This window comes from Puntigrus tetrazona, chromosome 1 (genome assembly GCF_018831695.1).
Source record: "Puntigrus tetrazona isolate hp1 chromosome 1, ASM1883169v1, whole genome shotgun sequence".
Taxonomy (NCBI): Eukaryota; Metazoa; Chordata; class Actinopteri; order Cypriniformes; family Cyprinidae; genus Puntigrus; species Puntigrus tetrazona.
In genome coordinates this window covers 12,476,427-12,497,655 of record NC_056699.1, presented here as the reverse complement: position 1 = coordinate 12,497,655, position 21,229 = coordinate 12,476,427, and the positions used below count along the sequence as shown (strand labels likewise).

At 36.6% G+C, this 21,229-nt stretch overlaps 1 protein-coding gene across 1 annotated transcript; it reads left to right on the top strand.

Annotated features, from left to right (window-relative positions):
• The first annotated feature begins 3,330 nt into the window (after positions 1-3,330).
• adamtsl7 (ADAMTS-like 7) lies at positions 3,331-20,138 on the top strand. The gene is given in 17 exon segments (XM_043236997.1): positions 3,331-3,418; positions 4,339-4,470; positions 6,180-6,365; positions 7,157-7,327; positions 8,832-8,910; positions 10,043-10,256; positions 11,787-11,803; positions 11,805-11,893; positions 11,896-11,957; positions 12,031-12,207; positions 12,906-12,961; positions 12,963-13,083; positions 13,167-13,199; positions 13,202-13,310; positions 13,902-14,037; positions 15,606-15,783; positions 20,037-20,138. Coding segments are annotated over 17 exon segments (1,950 nt in total).
• The last annotated feature ends 1,091 nt before the right edge of the window (positions 20,139-21,229 follow it).

Below are 21,229 nucleotides of genomic sequence, written 5' to 3'. Positions count from 1 at the left end.
TAATCTCATTCCTGAGAAAGACATAAATGTGGCATAAATTGAATTGAATTGATTTAATTGTTTTTCATTTTTGAAATGAAAAAAAAATGATGGTAGCACAAAGCCTTTATTGCATCAGTCTTAAATTGCATTGATCATGTCAAATTTTTATTTTAGAAAAGGAAGGCTTGGTTGTTTTATCGGCCTCCGTAGCATGACGTTGAATTTGTTGGTATTCATTTTTTTATTCAGTTCTTCGACCTACTAATGACCCCAAAAAATAATTTACTCTGGTGTTATTTAATCACTAGAATCACTTTCTTGGGATCTTTGGCTCACACACATTTTGCTGGTATTTTTATTAGCTGTTAAGACTCTCATTCTAACGGCACCCATTCGCTGAAAGAGGATCCATTGGTGAGCAAATGATGTAACGCTAAAATTCTTCAAATCCTTTCAGATGAAGAAACAAACGCATCTCTTCTGTACATGTTGCACGGCCAAAGGGTGGGTAAAAAAATATTTTTAGATAAACAATTCCTTTACAGATATTTGAGGTTAGAACGTTTTCCGGATATTTTTTTGTACCACAAATACTGTGTATCCCAACATCCTTCTACTATTTGAAACTGCATTTTGCATATGAAAGTATGAATATTTGTACAGTGGGAGAGAGACGAGTTACAAGGTTCCCACGGCCATGGAAAACTTGAAAATAACATACTCCAATTTTGATTTCTGGGCCTGGATATATCATGGAAGGTTTAACAGTGCTACACTGCATTTTTGTCTATTTCTGCTCATCTCTCAAGTATTTCATCAGTTAGACATTAGTGCTTGTGTATAGTAAACTTGCCCTCAAGCTAATGTGATAACATCAGTCTCGTCTGTCTGTTCATGGTTTTATTGGAGATATTTGCATACTAATTTGTACTCTAATAATTCTTTTTAATCTGCCTAAAACCTTGAACTTTTAATCACTTGCTCATGTCATAACACAGGTTGTGATCTCTTGACAATGTCGTATTCGTATTTTGCAATTGCATCCTCTCGCTATAGTGTCACTTCAACTTTAGCGAAAAGATTTGGGGTTGTTTGATTTAGTACACTTGGGAGACATCCACCGCTATTATGTTATTTACTGTCCATACTAATCCACAGTGGGCATGCTGAATGCAGGGCTCAGAGCTGTTATTAAGTATGCTTATTACTGACATTCCTCTCCAAATCCCCATACTTTTGAACGGGTCTCTGTCGAGTTTTCAGTCCGTTTCAGTCTTAAAAACTGTTTACGAAGACTATCAGGGCCTTGTCAGGGCATTTAATGTGACTCAGATATTTCCTCCAAGCAGTCACACAATAGATTTCTGTCTGTGTACCTTCCAGAAAAATAGCTAATGCGACTAGCGCCTACGTAGCACACTGTCTGCAAGCATACACATGAACGGATACATGTCATCTAAATCATTGCTCTACAACAGGTGTGTAGTCGACAGTGTGTGGATTGGGAATGTGTCCATTTTATGCTTGTAAATCAGAGCAAAGCCTCTCTATACCCCTCTTCTTCCTCCTCGTACAGCGCTTCATACTGTAGCTTCCAAGCAAAACTGATTTTTCACAGAGTGCTCTTGTTGCAGATCACAACAAACAAAGTCAGTGGTGGTATATAATCCACTCTCCTTCGCCTTTTTTTTTTGTTCAAACTTCAGACAGACTCAAAGTCTTCCTGTAACTCAATATCAGATAGTCTTCCATCCCAACCAAACTTTGGCTTGAGTTGACTGTTACGACCCCAAAATGGTCTAGAGAACACAAACCCAACAAATACAGATATTAATCCACATTTCCCTTGTAAAAAGAAGTCCACTTAGCGGTTCCCAGAGTGAGTTTTTAGGCGACCTTCATTTGAGAACTTTTCCCCTCACTGTTTCCATGGCGACGCATCATGCTTGTCACGTGACACACCGCGATCACAACAGATGGCTGGCTTTTATTTATTTATTTTTTATTTAAAATGTTCACTAGCTTGCCTACCATGTCATGAACAATCTGATATTTCGATTCACAAATATGCGTATGTGTAATAGGTGTGTTTTGTCGTTTAAACACCTTTATAAATGATACTGATCGTGATCGGTAACGTGAGATGGGCGCCGCCATGTTTGTTCGCGCCGCGGTCCTGTCAGTCGATTTTACAGCACACAAATTCATCAATTTCTCCCAAAATACGTGATACTAAGTGGCCGGTAAAGTGGATGAAGAGTAGAGTGAACGTTATAGTTACGTACACTATGTGTATCTGATATAAATAAAACACGTCAGCAAATTAAATTTGAATGTATTGTTATTGTTGCTTCAACACGCATCTATGTGTATTTTACCAGCTCTAAATATATTGTTTTACTAGTACGTATGTTTGAAACCTAAAATATGCATTATGTGGTTAAAACGCTATCACCAATACTATAACGTGACAAGTACAGGACACGTCTCTCTGGTTCAGCGCCAACAAACGCGGGAAATCTCAGTTTGAATTTTTATGCGAAGCCACCGAACGTTCTAAATCCCATATGTGGGACCGTACCTCAGGTTAACACACTTTGTATTAACATCTAATTAAACAAATCGCTTTAAAGACGTGCACTTATTTTAAGTGTTGACTAGCCTACTAAAACTAGCCTACATTGAACAAGCCACAACACTACGAATTTAGAACAGCATAATGGAAACAAGCCACAACAGAACAAAATGAGATTTCGTCATGTTGTGCACTATTGGGACACCGTACGACTTTGCATTTAATATACACTACATGTATAATTACAAGGAACATGCATGAAGGTATTCCAAAACACTGCATTCAGTTCACTTATAAGTATATTCTTCAGTTTATGATATATCTATAGTTTTTTTTTTTAATTATATGCTATACTGGTACTTTTTTAAACAGATTCCCACTAAGAAAAAGCCAAATCGCCATGACCCCAATCTTTTTGCGTGTTTGAGTGACAGTCGCAATCTAAAAATTTGAGCCAGGTTTCATGTTATTAAACCATAAAAAACAAAGATTTCATCTGATACAACTGTCCCTTCGTCATCTTCTTGGTCCCTGTCCTTTACCTCTAAACTCGACTCACCTGTGTCCTTACTTTTCCATTCTGTAATTAGATTTTTATGTAAACAATATTGTGTGTGTGTTAACATCCTGAATGAATCATACTGAGTGCTTGAGTCTCCTAAATAAGTGCATGGTTAATCTGTGCGGCATGAGAACATCCTTGTAAGGATTTTTGCTGAAACATCGAATAAATTGGAACATGTGTGAAAACAGGTGAATAGAGTTTAAAGAGAATGTGTCTTTCTTTGGAGAGCTTAAGTGATGCTCTGGGTTTGTACGTTAACGGGGATCGGTTTGGATGTGTTTATAAGAAGAAAAACTGTAAGACTCTTGCGTTATTGACCTGGAATAAAGAAACACAAAACCACTGCCACAAGAAACATTCTTTGCACGTCTGTCCGAGCTCCAGTAGTTTATGTCCATGAAAATATTTTCTGTGAACAAAATCAGCGCAGTTCTGAACATCCTCTCTGTTTTTCCTTCAGGACTGATGTCTTGATATTCTCTTTTACCGTTTGACGAGGTGAAGATCATGTGACCTTCAGAAGGTGTGCGGGTCATAGAAAAACACACACACCATCTGGACACAAGTGACATACACCCTCATTACTACAAAATTACACACCGCAAGACACACTCAAGTATGCAAAGAGAAGCCTGGGGACTGCAGTACAGAATGGGCCTGTTTTACATTTGTTTTTCTGTTCTAGTAGGTTTTAGAGGGAGAGAGAGATTTTTTTTGCTCTAATTCTCTGATTTAGTTCTGGTTTGGTCGGAATAAGCCTCTCTGAGTGCTAGAAAGAAAGATAGAGAGACTGTGTCTGTCCATCAGAAAGTGATTGTAATTCTAAGCATTTTACAGCTTCTCTCACAGAGAGATTTCTTGGAAGGAATTCTTGCTGCTTATGAAAGAACAAAAAATGGGGTGAGTGGAAAGAGAAAAGAGAAAGTGAAAAAAGGAAAGAGAGGAGAGGAGGGAGATGTGTGCCAGTGTGTATATGACTCGCTGTCTGGGGGTGAGAGAGAGACACACACACACACACACACACACACACACACACTCACGCACACTTAAATACCAAAGAGAGAAACCCCCTTTCACTAAAACATTCTCTCACACAAGCACACATCTCCATTCACAGACGGCACCACTGCTGTACTTCTTATTAGGACTGGACATACGCACATTTTACACACATATTAAACTTTATCTTATTGTGCTCATGGCTTGTGGGATGCAGCTGCTGACCTGGAGCGGACACCACTGGAGACTCATCCAGCATTTCCTCCCGATGACCCTCCTGCTCTCCCTCCTGTGCCCACCCACAGAGCCCGTTCCCTGGGACAACGGCTCCAGCAGCAGCCCTGGAGAGGTAAGAACCGCAGACAAAGACAAATGATACCAGCTGGCAGAACTAGAATGCATACTAATGACTCCAGGCAAACCATGCTTACCCGGAACAATTCTATAGCATGTTGCAGTGCTACGTAATTAGCACTATAAACAAAAAATAAAAAGCATTCAGTATCTGTTGCTATAACGGTCTATAGAAATATACATCATAAAGTAAAATATAGAAATGCCCAGAAATTTATTTCCAGACTGTATGCACTGCAGCATTTAAAAATCATAAAAAAATTTTTTATTAATGTAAATGTAATGTAACAAATAGGGAGTACTCATTATACAAGAAACATGCAAAATGTATTATTAAAGCGAGAAATGTATTGCACTGTAAAACTACTTAATATTTCTTTAAGTCATACCCTACTGAGTCATAATTGCGAGAATGTCATGCGAGCAGATTAATCATTCTGAGTCTAGCGTAGTAAACACTGCAGGACATATTGATGGGTGTTGTAAAAATCAGCTGGGGGATAAACCACCGCTGCAGACGTATGTGTGTGGGGCTCCGAGGTCGGGTTTTGTCTGCATTGTCGGGACCACATGCCCCTACAGGAATAGTAAAACCCGAAATCACATCCATTGCGAGGATCAGCCAAAGGTCCCATGAGGAAAATGGCTTAATAAACATACTAAATAACATTGTAAAAAATGCGGAAAGGTTTATGTGAGGTTTAGGGGATAGAAAACATCATGAACTTGAAAAAAAACAAAGTCATTGGAAAGTCCCAACCATGATAGAAAAACAAACACGTTTATGTGTACGCGTGTGTGTGTTGGTGTTAGGACGCAGAATTTTTCCAGTCTGCCTAGTGTGATATTCTTAAAACTAAATCTGTTTCATATTGTAAGTCTGACAAACTGAGAGACAAGGTGTGTGTGTTTGAATAGTCTTAATCAATTCCAGTTCTTAAAGATTTCTTTGAACTAACAATAGAAACAGTGGTTTACAGATGGAAATTTGCATTTGATAGCTTGCAGTGTGAGTTTGAATCATGAAACAACCTGGCCCCTGTCTGACCAGAAACTATGTGTGTGTTTCTCATTACGGTGTTATGCTAAAGAGGAGCGATGATGCTGTGAATGAGAAAGGCTTGAGGAAATGGCTTACAATTCATTTGATTATAGTAGCATTGTTTCCAAATCTATGAATCTCAAACACAAACAATCTCTCTCCTCATCGATCAGTTCATGCCTTTCTTTATGTATTTTTCGGCATGTGTGGATAAGTGCTGATTTACATACAGTTTTAATGAAATATGAAGTATATGTGCTTTCAATATTTCATTTTAACATAAATAATTACAAGCATTTTTTTAAAAATACAGACATATATATATATAGAGAGAAGACAGTAGTGTCCTATTGAAAAGCTACACGTGTTTGCCTTTCCTGATTAACTCTTGCCAGATAAGGCAGCCAATGTTGATTAATTTTCTCCAATCGAATCATCTTAGCCGTTCGGTTTTGATTTTAATCTTTGTATTAATAAGATCTCAAGCAAACACATCTGCCCAGACAACCTCCCATTTGAATTGGTGAAATCTTTGTTTTGGTCTGTGTGGTGAAAGAGTCATTACTCAGGATTGAATCTGCTCTGGAGGTAAAGTCGTGTGTGTGTGTGTGTGTGTGTGTGTGTGTGTGTGTGTGTGTGTTGTGTATGTGTGCTTGCACCAGGGGCTGTTGAGGGTTTCCAGGTGGATGTTTGTGGTGTGTGTGCAGGAGATGGGAGCACATGTGAGTTGTTCAGCGGGACACTCTTTCTTTCTGTGCTCTCTGTTGGCTACCACAAGATCCTGGACATCCCCTCTGGAGCTCAACGAATCAAAATACAGGAAACGCAGAAGACCAGGAACTACTTGGGTAATTGAACTGAATTCCTGCTAGCTCTTCTTTTTAATTTACTTCAGGATCATTATCGTGGCACGTTCCGCAAATAAATACAATTTAGTGTCCCATTAAGCATTAAAGATAAAATCATAAAAAAAAATACCCTACCGTAAAACAAACAAATAAAGAAAAACACTTTACAAATAATATTATCACAATGCAAAATAACTATTGCTTAAGTCTTTAGTATCATATGATCGTTCAGAAATCATTTTAATAGGCTGATTCTTAAAAAAACATGGTTTATTATGTTTATTATAATGTAATCTTTTTCAACATTAGAAATGTCTTATAAATTAAGTGCATCCTTGCAGATTAAAAGTATTAATAAAAAAAAATGACCAGTCCTGAGTTTTTGATCAGTAGTGTGTAATTGAAAATTGAAAAATATAATTATAAATTAACAATTGGTTTCCTTTCAGCTTGAACTAAATCTGTCATTTCTGAAAAATCTGAATATGTTGGAAGAAAAATAAATATATAAAATGTAATCTAAGAAACGGCTCTGAAATATTTAGTTTCACATGAAGGTTAAGCACCTTATATCGCTTTTTTTTATAATAAAAAAAGGTAGTAGCTGGTTTTAATGTACACGTGGTTTCTAGCTGGTCCAAGCTGGTAGACCACTTTAGACTAGCAGAATAACAGCTACCACATTCCAGACAGCAGCTGGTGTGGCCTGGTTTTCCAGAGTTAATATGTGGTGTGGAACCACCAAGTGTCCTCCTTCCATCCATCATCTCTCCCCTCTTTGTTTCTTCAAGCTCTCAGGACAGCGACTGGTGACTCAGTGATAAATAGCGACTGGGTGATCGACAGGCCAGGACAGTTCTACGCCGTGGGTACTCAGCTCACTTACAAGCGGCCCAACGAGATACGCAGCAGAGCGGGAGAATCCATCACTGCTCCTGGCCCGACCAATCAGGAGCTGCATCTCTTTTAATGAGAGACCACTCCTACTGTATGATATCACAAAACTGTCCTGAATAAAGATACATATAGAAAGTGGCTTAGTGCTGCTGCACTTAATCTCAAAAATCCAAAAATATGAAAAATGAAATGTCCATAACTTCATCCTGGCAGAAAACTATTTTACAGTGTGATGTATTGTATTAGAAAGTTAGGAAGTATATACAGTATTTTAATGATGACATCAGTTTATGATTAACTTTGTATGAATACTAAGACCGCAGATTTTCAGTTTTATACTCCATATTTTGCAGGTTATTTATCAGCAACCCAATCCAGCAGTGTATTATGAATACATTCTACCTAAAGACCCTATCAACGAAAATCATTCAGATGCATACTCTTACTCCAGTGTACTTCCTCTGAGTAAGTACATTTGTCAATATTTACAGGACAAAAAAGGAAGGTATTTTGAAGAATGTTCAGTTGATGGTAGCTATTGACTTCCATGATATGAAAAACAAATAATATGGAAATTAGTGGGAAGCAGCAACTTTTGGTGTTCAATTGTTCAGAATTGTTTTTTACTTTTGAATTGTTTTTCATAACTTGACATTGAAAAATCAAATTATTTATGAAGGATCACGTGACACTGACGAATGGAGTAATGGCTGCTGAAAATTCAGCTTTGCCACTATATGAATAAGTTAAAAAGTATATGAAAGTGGACAGCAGTTGTTTTAAATTGTAATACTATTTCACAATATTACAGTTGATCTATAATTTTTAACAAGTAAATGTAGCCTTTGTGAGCAAGGTTTTAAGCGTCTTGTTTTATCTTGCACTGCTCTCTCTCTCTCATCCTAGTAGAGAGTCATGGAATATTTCCTGATCCTGGCAACAGTGACAGTGAAAACTCATTAAGCAGCCCTCATCCTAACCAGGTTCCATCTGACCCGATAACCCCTGAACCGGTTCCTCTGTACAGCTGGGTTGCCATTACAACTACACCTGCAGCGTCACCTGTGGAACGGGTATACTTCAGTTGTTAGTCATTACACTATTTATACAAATCTTACAATATCGTGGTTTTTCTTCCTGTTTAATTTGGCCTATGTAAACTAAGTGGTCTGTTAAAAGATTCCTAGAATTTCCCAGAAGACAAAAATAGAAAAAAAGTAAGATTTTTTAACATTGTTGTCCATGAGACATATAAACACATCCTTGTGTATAATAAATGGTGTTCTTTATTATAAAGTAGTGACACACAACATTTATGCATTCCAGGCCGTTGCAGAGGATTTAAATCAAATCCAGAGTAACCATACTTTTGTGGCTGCAAATAAAACTAAAACAGATTGGTATTCTCCCAGCAGCAGACACTGTACTTGTAAGACATCACAATGACAATGTTATGTTTTCCCGTCTGTCTGTTTAATCTGTCTGTCTGGTGTGTGTGTGTGTGTGTGTGTGTATCAGGCAGTCGTCAAGTTCTGTTCGGCTGTGTGTGAAAGAGCCACTCAAACTAATGTACCGGGGACCTCTGTGGCTTCACCGGTCATCCTGGCCCTCAGGTAGAAGAGTGTCGATCGCAACCTTGCCCGGCTTTGTGAGTGAACATGTACGCAGTCTTTTCCAGCAGACACTAAACTCTAAAAACACCTGAAAGTTAACTCAAGAGGGACCACATAGCACTTTATTTTACACCCATCTACATACTATGTTCTTATTTTAGTAATTACTGTAACTTGGTAAAAAACGTACCTGAACCTAACCTAGCCCATGTAGTTACCTTATATTACCAGTCCTCTCTTATGTATGTACACTAAGTACTTACAAGCACTGTAAAACAAAGCAGAACCAGTAATGGAGTACAGAGAGAGAGAGAGAAAAGTAGTTTACTTTAAATTAATTTGATTGTGTCGTGTATGTTAACCCTCAGTTAAGGTCAAGTATATTAGTAGCATTTTTCAATGGGCCTATTTCTTGGGTCTAAATTTAAAAACATTTTAGTTTATATAGTTTTTTGTGTGTTGCAGTTATGCTGTGAATTACAGTATGCTACAAGTAAACATAAAGTGCTGCCAAAAAACTACTTTTTAATACTTTATACTGCAAGTAAACTTCATATAATACTTGTATTTAATTATTTGTATTACTATTCTACCCCAAACACTGACTTGTTACTATAAATTTAAATATAATGCAAATGCTTGAGTATCATTCTCGAGTACTCTTATGAAAAATAAATACATTTCAGTATTATTTTAAAATTGGTGGTTTTCTTAGAAATCAAACGCTTTAAAAGAAAACAGTAAATGTCAGCTCATTAAATTAAAATGTATTATTGTTAAAAATGATTTGAAAAAGTGCTTTTTTTTGGCCAAATCTTTGAAATATAGTTACATAGTACTGGAAAATGTGCTTAAAAGCATTTATGATAAAGTAAAATATACTTGAATGCTATCTCTATTGACACTTTTATGTCATGTATAAGCAAACATTTTGGATGTTTTAATGATGGAGTAGCATTTTAATACATTTAAATAGAACGAATTCACAAGTATGCTAACAGAACACTTGATGTATAAACATTTTGTAAGGTCAGATTTGAACACAACACATGACAAGCAGATGTACATGCCTGCACATCTTAAAACATCTAATGAGAAGCACATGCAACTAAAAACCAAGCAGTTGTCCTTCAATCTGTGTGTGTGTGTGTGTGTGTGTGTGTGTAGCTGGGATGTTGGGGAGTGGTCTGAGTGCAGTAAGACCTGTGGTCCAGGGTTTCAGTATCGTCAGGTGATTTGCCAGCAGGTGCAAGGACACCATGGCAATAGCACAGTCATTGTGGCGGCCAGCCTCTGCGATTACACAGAAATGCCAGAGACGACCACCGTGTGCCAGCTCAAGATCTGCAGTGAGTGGCAGATCCGCTCCGAGTGGACAGAGGTTCGTGAATGGGTGTAGGGGACAGTGGGATGAGATGAAATTGATGTTCTTGACTTCTTCATCGCCTCAAAGTAATAATAAGTAATATATATGTCACAAGTCGTTTGAAAGCCAGTTATGAACCGAAACAGAAACAGCTGTGTAGGAGGCTTAAAACTGGATGAGGAACAGTCAAAGTCTGCTACCAAGGTGAGGTCGTGAAAGACGTGTCATGGCAAGATTGAGAACAGCAACAAGACACGAGGTAGTCATACTGCATCAACAAGGTCTCACCCAGACAAAGATTTCAAAGCAGACTGGGGTTTCAAACTGGGGTCGTAAGCGCGGTGGTCGGCCAAAGAAAACTTAGTGCAGCAGATGAAAGACAGATCAAGCTTATTACCCTTTGAAATCGAAAGATGTCCAGCAGTGCCATCAGCTCAGAACTTGTAGAAACCAGTGGGATCCAGGTACACTGTCTGGAGAAGTCTGGCCAGAAGCGGTCTTCATGTAAATTGCAGCCAAACAGCCATACCTCCGACGTGGGAACAAGGCCAAGCGACTCAAGTATGCAGGAAAACATAGGAACTGGGGTGCAGAAAAATGGCAGCAGGTGCTCTGGACTGAAATCGAAATGTGAAATATTTGGCTGTAGCAGAAGGCAGGTTCTTCGTCAAAGGTCTGGAGAGCGGTACAATGATGAGTGTCTGCAGGCAACAGTGAAGCACGGTGGAGGTTCCTTCAACATTTGGGACTGCATATCTCCAAATGGAACTCTGCAGCAGAACAACGACCACAAACATACAGCCAATGATATTAAGAAGACATTCAGAGACATTCAAAGACCCCCACAGAGCCCTGATCTCAACATCATCGAGTGTGTCTGGGATTACATGAAGAGACAGAAGGATGTGAAAGCCTACATCCACAGAAGATCTGTGGTTAGTTCTCCAAGATGTCTGGAACAACCTACCAGCCGAGTTCCTTCAAAAACTGTGTGCAGTTGTACCTAGAAGAATTGCTGCTGTTTTGAAGACAAAGGATGCAATATTTGGTCATATATATATATATATACAGTGTGCTTCATCAAAATAATTAGTTGGCTTAAGTAATAATTATTGGTGTCATTTTATGGTGTCATTTTATGATATGATTATGATTATGACTGAATTGCTCAATTCCTAATCATTCATAAATACAGATGGTGACTCATAATTACACTATCTTTCAAAATGTTTGGGTTAGTGTTTTTTTTTTTTTTTAATTTATTTTTTTAAAAGGAAATTAATATTTTTTCATGTATGTATTAAATTAATCATAAATGACAGTAAAACCTCTCCTGTCTATTCATCAAAATGAATCAGTTCTCACAAAAAATATTAAACAACCCAACTGTTTAAATTGATAATAGTAAGAAATCAGTATATTACAATCATAACTAAAAGACCAGCGGATCAAGATCTTTGGAGATCAACAGCCATCAATATAAAGTGGTCAGAGAAAACACTGCTTATAAATAAACCTCTCTCTCTCTCTCTTTCGCTCTATCAGTGCTCAGTGCCGTGTGGTAGGTCAGCGTAAAAGAGAAGTTGTGTGTGTGGATAACCTGGGTGACATCGTTGCTGATGAAGAATGCAACATGGCTCTTCGTCCACAGGACCTGAGAACTGTGACAGAGGAGTATGTGCCAGCAGCTGGTTCTACTCTCTCTGGAGTGACAGGGTGAAAATCTGTGCACTTTTCTTTGATATTTTGCAGGAGTACTTCTAAGACAGTGGTCTATGTCTCTCTGCAGTGTTCTGCAGACTGTGCGAAAGGAAGTCGCAGCCGGTCCGTGGTGTGTATGATGAGTCAGACCAACTCACTGCCACTAGACAACTGCGAAGATGAGGATAAACCTGACGAGCTCATTTCCTGTGACCTGGGACCCTGCACACAGAGACTGGAATGGTACACAGGACCGTGGGGACAGGTAACAAAAACACACACATTTCCAAGCAGAGAGTCAAACATTGTATTTTATGCCTAGTTTGTTGCTCCCTGTCAGAAATGACCAGCCTTTTAAAATTTGTAAATCTCTCAACAGCATTATGTTACCAAACCTCAGATTCAATATTTAACATTAAGCGCTTATGCGCTTTCAGTATTTTAAGTGAGAAAAGCAGTATTTGTGAATAATTTTGTGAATGTTCACTGTAAAGAGGTATAAGGACTATGACCGGTGAGCTCCAAAAAGAGATACAAAACCTGTGGTAATTAAAAGAAAAAAAGCTTAGAAACAAAATAAAAAAATCATGTTGTGATACGATTAATTGCAATTGCATCGGGAAAAAAGTCTTTATATATGTGTGTGTGTGCATATATGCATATATATATATATATATATATATATATATATATATATATATATATATATATGCATATGCATTTTTAGGGAAGAAATGCATATATATATATATATAGCGAAAAAAGAACATCCTCTCTAGGTTATTATATCTGCGTGGGTCAAAGCGCAAAAAAACTCAAAAAACTATCAATACATAGTCAGTGACTAGCATTAGGCTAAAACTCAAACATTAAATAGCATTTTTGGGAAATAATGACATTTTCTCTCCAGGTCAAAATGGTTAGATCACATCACGAGGTTTAATGTGTATGTGTGTGTCACAGTGCTCATCTGAATGTGGCAATGGCACCCAGAGTCGCGGTGTGGCCTGCGTTGTCCAAAAACAGCGGCCAATTAGAGGTCACCTCAGAGCGTTGCTCCCATCTGCCCCATCCTCCGAGTGCACAGACCTGCTTTTTGAAGAGTTGCGGAGCACAGTGGTACATGACGGAGTGGAGCTCAGTAAGGTTTTCTCACACACAGCGCAACTTCAATCCAGTCACTTCAACTGACTTATTTAACAAGGATCTTTCTAACTGCCTCAGTGTTCTCGTTCTTGTGGCGGAGGCTTCCGAGTGAGAGAGAGGTCCGCTGTTTGCAAGATGATCTGACCACCAGCCACAACTGTGATCCTGCTCTTGAACCTGCAAACAAGGAGAACTGTAACACACACACCTGCGCGCTGATTGGTATGATTTTCTTACTTTCTCAAAAATGATAACTTCTACTTGATCTACTTGTTATTACCACAATATGCTGGGTTTAATACAGGACATTTAATCAATAAATTTGATTAAATTAAAAAAACTAAATCCTATTTGCGCATTCTTTATTATAGAAAGAATACTCTCTCTCTACTAATGCTGTGAATTATTATGGCCAGCCTTTCACAAATAATTGAAACCAGTAGCTTGTCTTTTTGACAGTATTGGCATCAACAAAACTATTTAAAAATCCTATTCGGTACTTAAAATATAGCTGAATTAAAATACAATTTAAATAGCAGATGAAAACCATTAGTCTAAAGGAAAATTTGAAATGTTGTCTTGGCAAATAGCCAAAATCTATATGTGACAATATAGTAAATATAAATCTAAATAAAAAGTAAATTAATTAAAGTGAATTGAAGTGAATAGAGGCTATAGCACAAAGTGTACGTTTGTACTCAAAGTAAAAAAAGCATACAAGTTAGTATAATATGATGAATTGGGATGATCATTGAAATTTTTTGGATGAACTATACCTTTAAGATATTTCTCTCTTTGTGTCTCTCTCTGTAGATGAGTCCTGCAGGGATATGTACTATAACTGCGGTGGTGGTGGTCAGGCCCGTTTGTGTGTGTACTCATACTATCGCACCACATGTTGTGCATCATGCTCTTCGGTCACTCAGAGAGACACACTGCACAGAACCAGGTGATCTGCTGCTTTTGGAACGTGACACCACCGCTTTCCTTTCCTTAGTTTTGATGTCCTTGTCTCATGATGGCATCATCCCTGCCTGTTTTCAGCTGGATCTGACCCTGAGATGACACCACTGTTCAAAGACTTACAGCACATGTTCACTGCCCATATGTTTTTTAACACACAAAATGAGAATGCTCCATGAGCAAGAGTATTTATTACGAATAAAAACAACAAGCCTCTTTTACTTCATTTATCATATTGAGTAATGTCTAAAAATGAACAGTGACAGATTCAAAATTAATCTTCACATTTAAACGGTAATTTAAAAGTATTTTGCATCTAAAGATTCTAAATTAACTTGATACACAGTAAATCATTATTTAACTAAATAATAAATCTAAAATTGTACTTCTCTGGTATTGTAGAGGGTTGACCCTATTTTTTAAATCATATTTCTGTAATCTTTTTACCCCTGATATAAGACCATTTCAGAATGAACACAACAGATTGCCAGCCAGTTCATACGTGCTTTAGAATGTCCCTCACTGACCTGAGATTACAAACCTGACACTAAATCCAGGTGAAGGTGAGTTCTACAATGTAAAAAGAGACATGTAAACTTCACTGAGACACTAATTTAAAAAAAGTTTATGCTGTACATATATACACACAAATACATTATATATATGCATATGTCTTTAGATTTATAAGGTTTATTATTAATGAAGTTGTTATTGTTAATAATAGTACCTTATTATTAATATAAGGATATATGGGAAAGCATCTCAGTATAGGAAACAATACAGAAGCACTCTTTCAGTGAAGAGATGAAAATAGATAGATTGATAGATGTACAGTCAGACAGCAGCGTTTCAGAAATAAATAACACGCTTTGGCCTTTCGTGATAAACATTCATCTCTGCTCAGTAAGAGGCCACTGCTGCTGCCTCCTAGTGGAGGAAACATGACTTTAAATCATGTGTTTATCATGCTACGTTTGCTAATACATTTTCTATTGTTTTACTGTGATTCTATGAATCAGATAAGTAACAAAATCAATTTTCCATTCATTTAACTTTTTCACAATAATTTTTACTCACTTTTGGTTTTAAATTAAAGTGTTTGAAAAGGTACAATGGCGTTTGACAACACATTTTACTTCATGCCAAATGTTTAATTTAAAGCAAAGAGTTACATTAAAATTGAAGTTTTCTTTTAGTAGGTTAAAATTTTACCTCTTTAAAAGGGTCAAAGGTACAATCAAGATCAATTTGTCTGTTGTTTAATTTGTAAAGTGTATTTTAATGTTCTACTCAAACTAATAAGTATTATGCTTCCAAATTAATCCATCTATGTATATAAAATCTAATACATTTTACACACTTGTAATATCCAAAGTCATATAATCTAAAATAATTTATGGAAATAAATTATCTTTGAACATTTCGAAAATACAGTTTGTTAGGAAACAGAATTTAAGAACATATACTTTACAGTTTAATGCATAGAAAGAAAAGAAAGAAATAAAGAACTTCAGGTATTGCACTAGTTTGTTAATAATGACATTCTCCATCCAGGGACTTTTTAGGTTACAAGGCCATCATTCACACTCGATCACTGCCTGGAGCAAGCTCATGGGAGTACCTCTTCAGTGGCCCTTTCTACTTCCTGCAGAGCTTCCAGATAAGCAGAGGTCATCCAGCCACTCTCCCCAGTCTCAGCTTTCTCAGCCTGAGGGCCGAGAATCAGTCCTGGGTACAGAAGTCTGGGCAAGCTCGATGTTCCCCAGTTCATCCGTTAAATATGCCACAGTCCTCCTCATCCTGTGCAATTCAACACACAAATATACATTCAAACTTATGTGGAGTTCACGTAAATTACAGGTGATTCTCCAGAAGAACTGAATCAGCCTGACCTCCATCAGCAGGTGAAATCCTTGCAGACTTCTTGAGGCAGTGGAAAGCCTGTTAAACCATAGAAATGCCATAATATTACAATCTAACCCAAATCCATGTAACATCATTTCCCTACACAAGTTCCCTATCTAGTTAACAAACAAACAACACTGCCCACATCAGATCATGAAAGTAATGTCATCTATAGCAAAGAAACTGTCACCTCTACTGGCAGGACAAGCTAAAAATGTTTAACTATAGAAGTAGCTAGAAAGTAAGGTTTATTACTGGAGGATCTGTAGTTCTACTGTCTTCTGCACTCAGAAGTCATGACATCTCTGATACCACACTTCTTCTTTGAGATCCTACAATTCTATGAAAAATAAGAAAGCCGAGCATTAAATAGTGTTTGCAGACCCTCAAACAGACGATATTAATCAATGCGAAGTCGCCTTCGTGAAGACCCACATGATGTTGTTGCTCTTGTGTAAAGCGCTTCACGTTGTGGCTTCAGCGAATTTCTCGATATCATAAACCAACAGCTGTTCAGGCGTTAAAGTAGTTCCATCTTGGGATGCCTGTTTGGGTTAAACGTGACATTCAGTTAACAAAGAATTCAGTTGAAATAATTCCTTTTGAGAAAAAGAGGCGGTTTTGCTTAAAATTCAGTAGAAAAAAACTAAAAATTACAATGAAAGCATGGCTCCATTTTGTTACAGTTGCTTACTTCATTGAATGCCGTCTTTGCACAAGAGTATCAGCACGAATTCATCCACCTCTTTAAAAGAAGATAGCTTCTGTTCACCCAACAGATCTATACGGAAAGGACAGGCGAGAAGTGTCTACTTGTAGTTAACTGTCAATGATGTGAATAGTAAAGCATGACATTCAGGCAGGGTGGGGAAATGATCCTAATTCTAGGGCTGAGTGGATGTTCAGTTTCATACATATAAGGCACATTTAAGTTAAGCACATTGCAGCATTGAGATGGTTAATTCTGTTCTTAGAAACCCTGCTAGCACTTGGTGATGTTAATTGTATTTCTCATTACCAGAGCTATGTGAATGGCTCTGAGGGGACAGACACTGAGATCCTGCTGTACTCTTCTGTGGCATATCATAAGTCAAAAATCCTCTGTCCTGTGAAACTAATTCAAGCCAATAAAAAAGCTATGTTGAGTGTGTGTGTGTGTGTGTGCGTGTGTATGTGTAAAATTCGTGTATTCAAAACAATGGCACAATTAGAAAAAGCTGACCCAACCGTTGAGTGTTATGGACAACATGTTTACACACCTGATGTTGTTGATTAAGGAAGTTAAAGAATATGCATTCTTCTTCTTGTGGTGTGCTTGGAGGGCTTTTAGGACAAACTTGTTAATCTTCTGCCACACAAAAGGCAGCATTCTTTCCAAGTTTGGAGGACTTGTAGAGAGCGGAAGTTTCTGTTCTTGGTGTAGACCCCTTCAAAGGAGGAAAGAGTTACTTTTAATCTCGTCCCTTACCTTCACTTGCAGTACAATTTAAATCATGAGAACATATTTAAAAACTACATTCTGATAATAAGAAATTTAAATAAAATGTCATCAATACATTTTTAAAAACTCAGTCAAATTACACTGTATAATAATGTTTAATATTTTTATTTTAAATAATATTTTATGTTTTAATAAACATGATTTATGTCTTCATTTAAAAAGTACACTCACATTGATGTTAACTAACATACTAAAACACACACTAATTAACTTGATTATAATTTTAACAGTTGTGTTATTTAAAATTACAAAGTAAATATAGATTAAATGTACAAAATTCATCATTATAAATGTAAATGGGAAATTACAAATATATTTAAATCACGCAACATAGCCTAATTTATTCAAACATGTTGCAGATGACCATAAATTAAAATATGCTTTAACCATATTTCAAGATAACAGTAATATTAATTTTTGAATTTAAAAGACAATCAAGTAACTAATTTAAAAAAATGTAAGTTTTATAAAAGTAATTTTAATTTCAAAAGCATTTATTTAATTGTAAAATACATGCAATTACATATGAAAACTAACACGTACATTCTGCTAACACTACATACTTTTATTTACACTATATGTTATTAATATATTATTTATTTAATAGTACACTTATTCATTTCATCAACAACAGAGATTTGCTGCATTGAACAGTAGTCCTTTAAAGTCAAGTGTTTCATTGAAATAATCGATTTTATAAGACTTTTAAAAAATGAAAAAACTTTTAATTCCTGCAGGTCAGCAAAAGTTGTTCTTGTCCATTTTGCTCTTCACTATCAGAAAGTCAAGATCCTCTTCTCTTTCATACTTTCTTCCTCTTGGCCTGTGATCCATCATCAAACTCTACATTCCTCTCTTGGACAAACTTCTGTTGTAGGTGCCTCTGGTTTAACTTTAAAACAAATTAAACCAATATGATATTATAGTAAACAGAAGGATGTATGAAGAGGTAGAACCCTGCGGAAATATAAAAGATTTGTCTGTGAGAAACAGATGAGTACAGTTTATCTTCATCTGTCACTGTCTGTCATCTCACCCTTTTCTGAAGAGGGCTTTTTAGAAGCAGGATGTAAGGATATCATGAATAAATAAACCTGCAAACACACACATCACTATCACAGACCATAACAAATATATATATATATATATATATATATATATATATATATACATCATCCACCACGTAATCACTTTTTAGTACATGTTAAAGAAAGATGTAACTTTGACTCACCAACATGAGGATTGTCTTTGAATGCAGCACTGAGAGCATGAGGATATGAATGGCGATTCAAGCTTCTAAGTAGTGCTGGAGTCTAGATTAAGGACATCTTTTGCCAGAGTAGCGTAGACCATAAACCTCCTCAGCTTCTCACACACATACTACTGTTGCATGCAGAGAGGATTATTGTAATTGTTGAATAATTGTATTTAGAACTATTTTATAGCTTTTTGTATAACACACTGTTCAAAAGCTTTAATAAGGTCAATAAATTTGTTCTTTTGGAAAGATCTTTTGAGCTCAACCAAGAGCTGCATTTACTTAGTTAAAAAATACACTGTAGAAGTAATATTGTGAATGGTTGTTACAATTTAAAGTATATTTTTCTAACTTAATAAAATGTATTCATGTAATAGTAAAGCTTTTTATTTTTGGCAGCCGCTATTCCAATTTTCAGTGTCACAGGATCCTTCAAATCTGCTCATAATATGCTCATAATTGGTGATCAGTAACGATTTTTTCTTAACCTTTGAGTTTTTTTTTGTGTGGAGAAAATTATACATTTTTAAAAATATATGTCTTGAATTTGATATTTAGCATAAATGTAATAAAAATTAATAAATAATTTATTTTATTTTAATCACATTTGTTTCATAATGAATACATCTGTTTGCAATCATTTGTAATTTATATCTTTTGTAACATTGTAAATGTCTTTAATATTTGTTTACTTTCGTATATTCTTGCTAAATAAAAATAAAAATATCATTTATTTAAACGAATCACACTTATTTAAATGACTGAAGTAGTGTACCTTACTTGAATTAGTTTGTCACCATCATCTTGCCGTCCAGGTGCGTGTTGGAGGCTTTTGTCGAACTCTAAGTCAAAGTAGAGTTTGCAGGCTGACCCCTTCCAGAATGACCTCATAACTGTGTGTCAGAGAGTGTCTGTGAGTGCTGAGGAGACAAAAGATCTCTCATTCACTACAGCTATCTTCTTGCAGTGCATTTACTTTTTTATTAATTAAAGTACATCACTACCACTGATTACACTTTTATAAAATACTTACTCATCTGTAGCAAATTGCCTTTCACTAATATATACTTTCCTAAAACTAATTTTATACGTAATACGTGTCAGAATTTTCTGTGGCAATGCCAAGAGTTCACTGTAGCAGCTGGTCTAGGAAAATCCTCTGTCCAGCATCACTGCCATCCCTTCTCCAACGAGAAAATAAATCCCACGTCCTGATAAGAACATAGTAAGAGAGCCAAACATAGTGGTAGGTATACTTCATTTAAACAGATATACAGCAGCTTCTGTTGTGTATTTAACCTGTTTAATGTGCTGAGTGAAGGTGATGGCTGCGTTCTGCCGTGGAAGGTCTCCAGACCAGAGGAGGGCTGCCATGGCTGGGACAGGCCGGGGCTTGTGCGGACAGCTCAGAGGAGAAGACTGAAAGATGAGGTCTCTCTGCTCCACAGACTTCAGCCTGTCCTGCCATTTTTCTCTTGTCATCCTGGCTTGAAAACACTTAAGTATGATTAAATCACACTAATGCTCTGTGATGTGATCAGCAGAGTACAGTAAAGAGCTCAGGAGAACTGAAGTCACCCGTAAACAAATAAAAAAGTCCATCAGCAAACAACATACAGCGGATCATAATAGATTTCTCTAATACTACTTCTCTAATACTCTATATGGATATTTTTAGGCTGTATTATGTATGGTGTGCATATCAATACATTTAGAGACAGACAGACAGACACAGAGAGAGAGAGAGAGAGAGAGAGATACAATTGTACTGATGTCGGATGACATGTTAGTTATGTTACAGTACTTTATAATATATAACGTACAATGTAACGTGAATCTATGAGTGTTTATATATTTACCGCCTGTACAAAGAGTACATTTGAATGATGAGTGCTACACCTAGTTTGGTCGCTTACTTGTATTCTTCCTTGTGTAGTCCTTCGTTAATTATTTTTTGTATATTTACAGTCTGAAGCGTTCCCTTTATCATGTATTTTCTCTTTTTGAGGAACGCGCTTCGCTGCACGTCATAAAAATGAAGCGTTGCGCATGCGCCGGATACACCAAGCGCGAAACGGAACTGCTGATTCATGAATATTAATAAGTTAACACCCTCCCTCATCGTTGATGACGTTATTTTCTTTCTTTTTTTTTTTTCTAATTGTTCACATGTTATATTTTTGTAGATGCGTAACATGTGTGCATGTTACGGTACAATATGGTATTGTGTTATAACAGAAAGTTTAATAAAAACGAAATAAAGTATTTACTTAATATTCATGAGCTCCCTGCGTATGTCGCCGAGCATAGCATAGCAGATAAACATTAACTATCCGTTTAAACTTTATAATTCGATTAAAAACAATCGGGTTTACTGTATCACTACATAGTCATACTATATAATACACATATAATCACATCTTGTGTCAACTTAACGAGCAGCCTGCGTCTTTTTGGGGCGTTATTAACGAGAGCCACCATATCGTGTTGACTTTTGACATGTTTCAGCCTGGG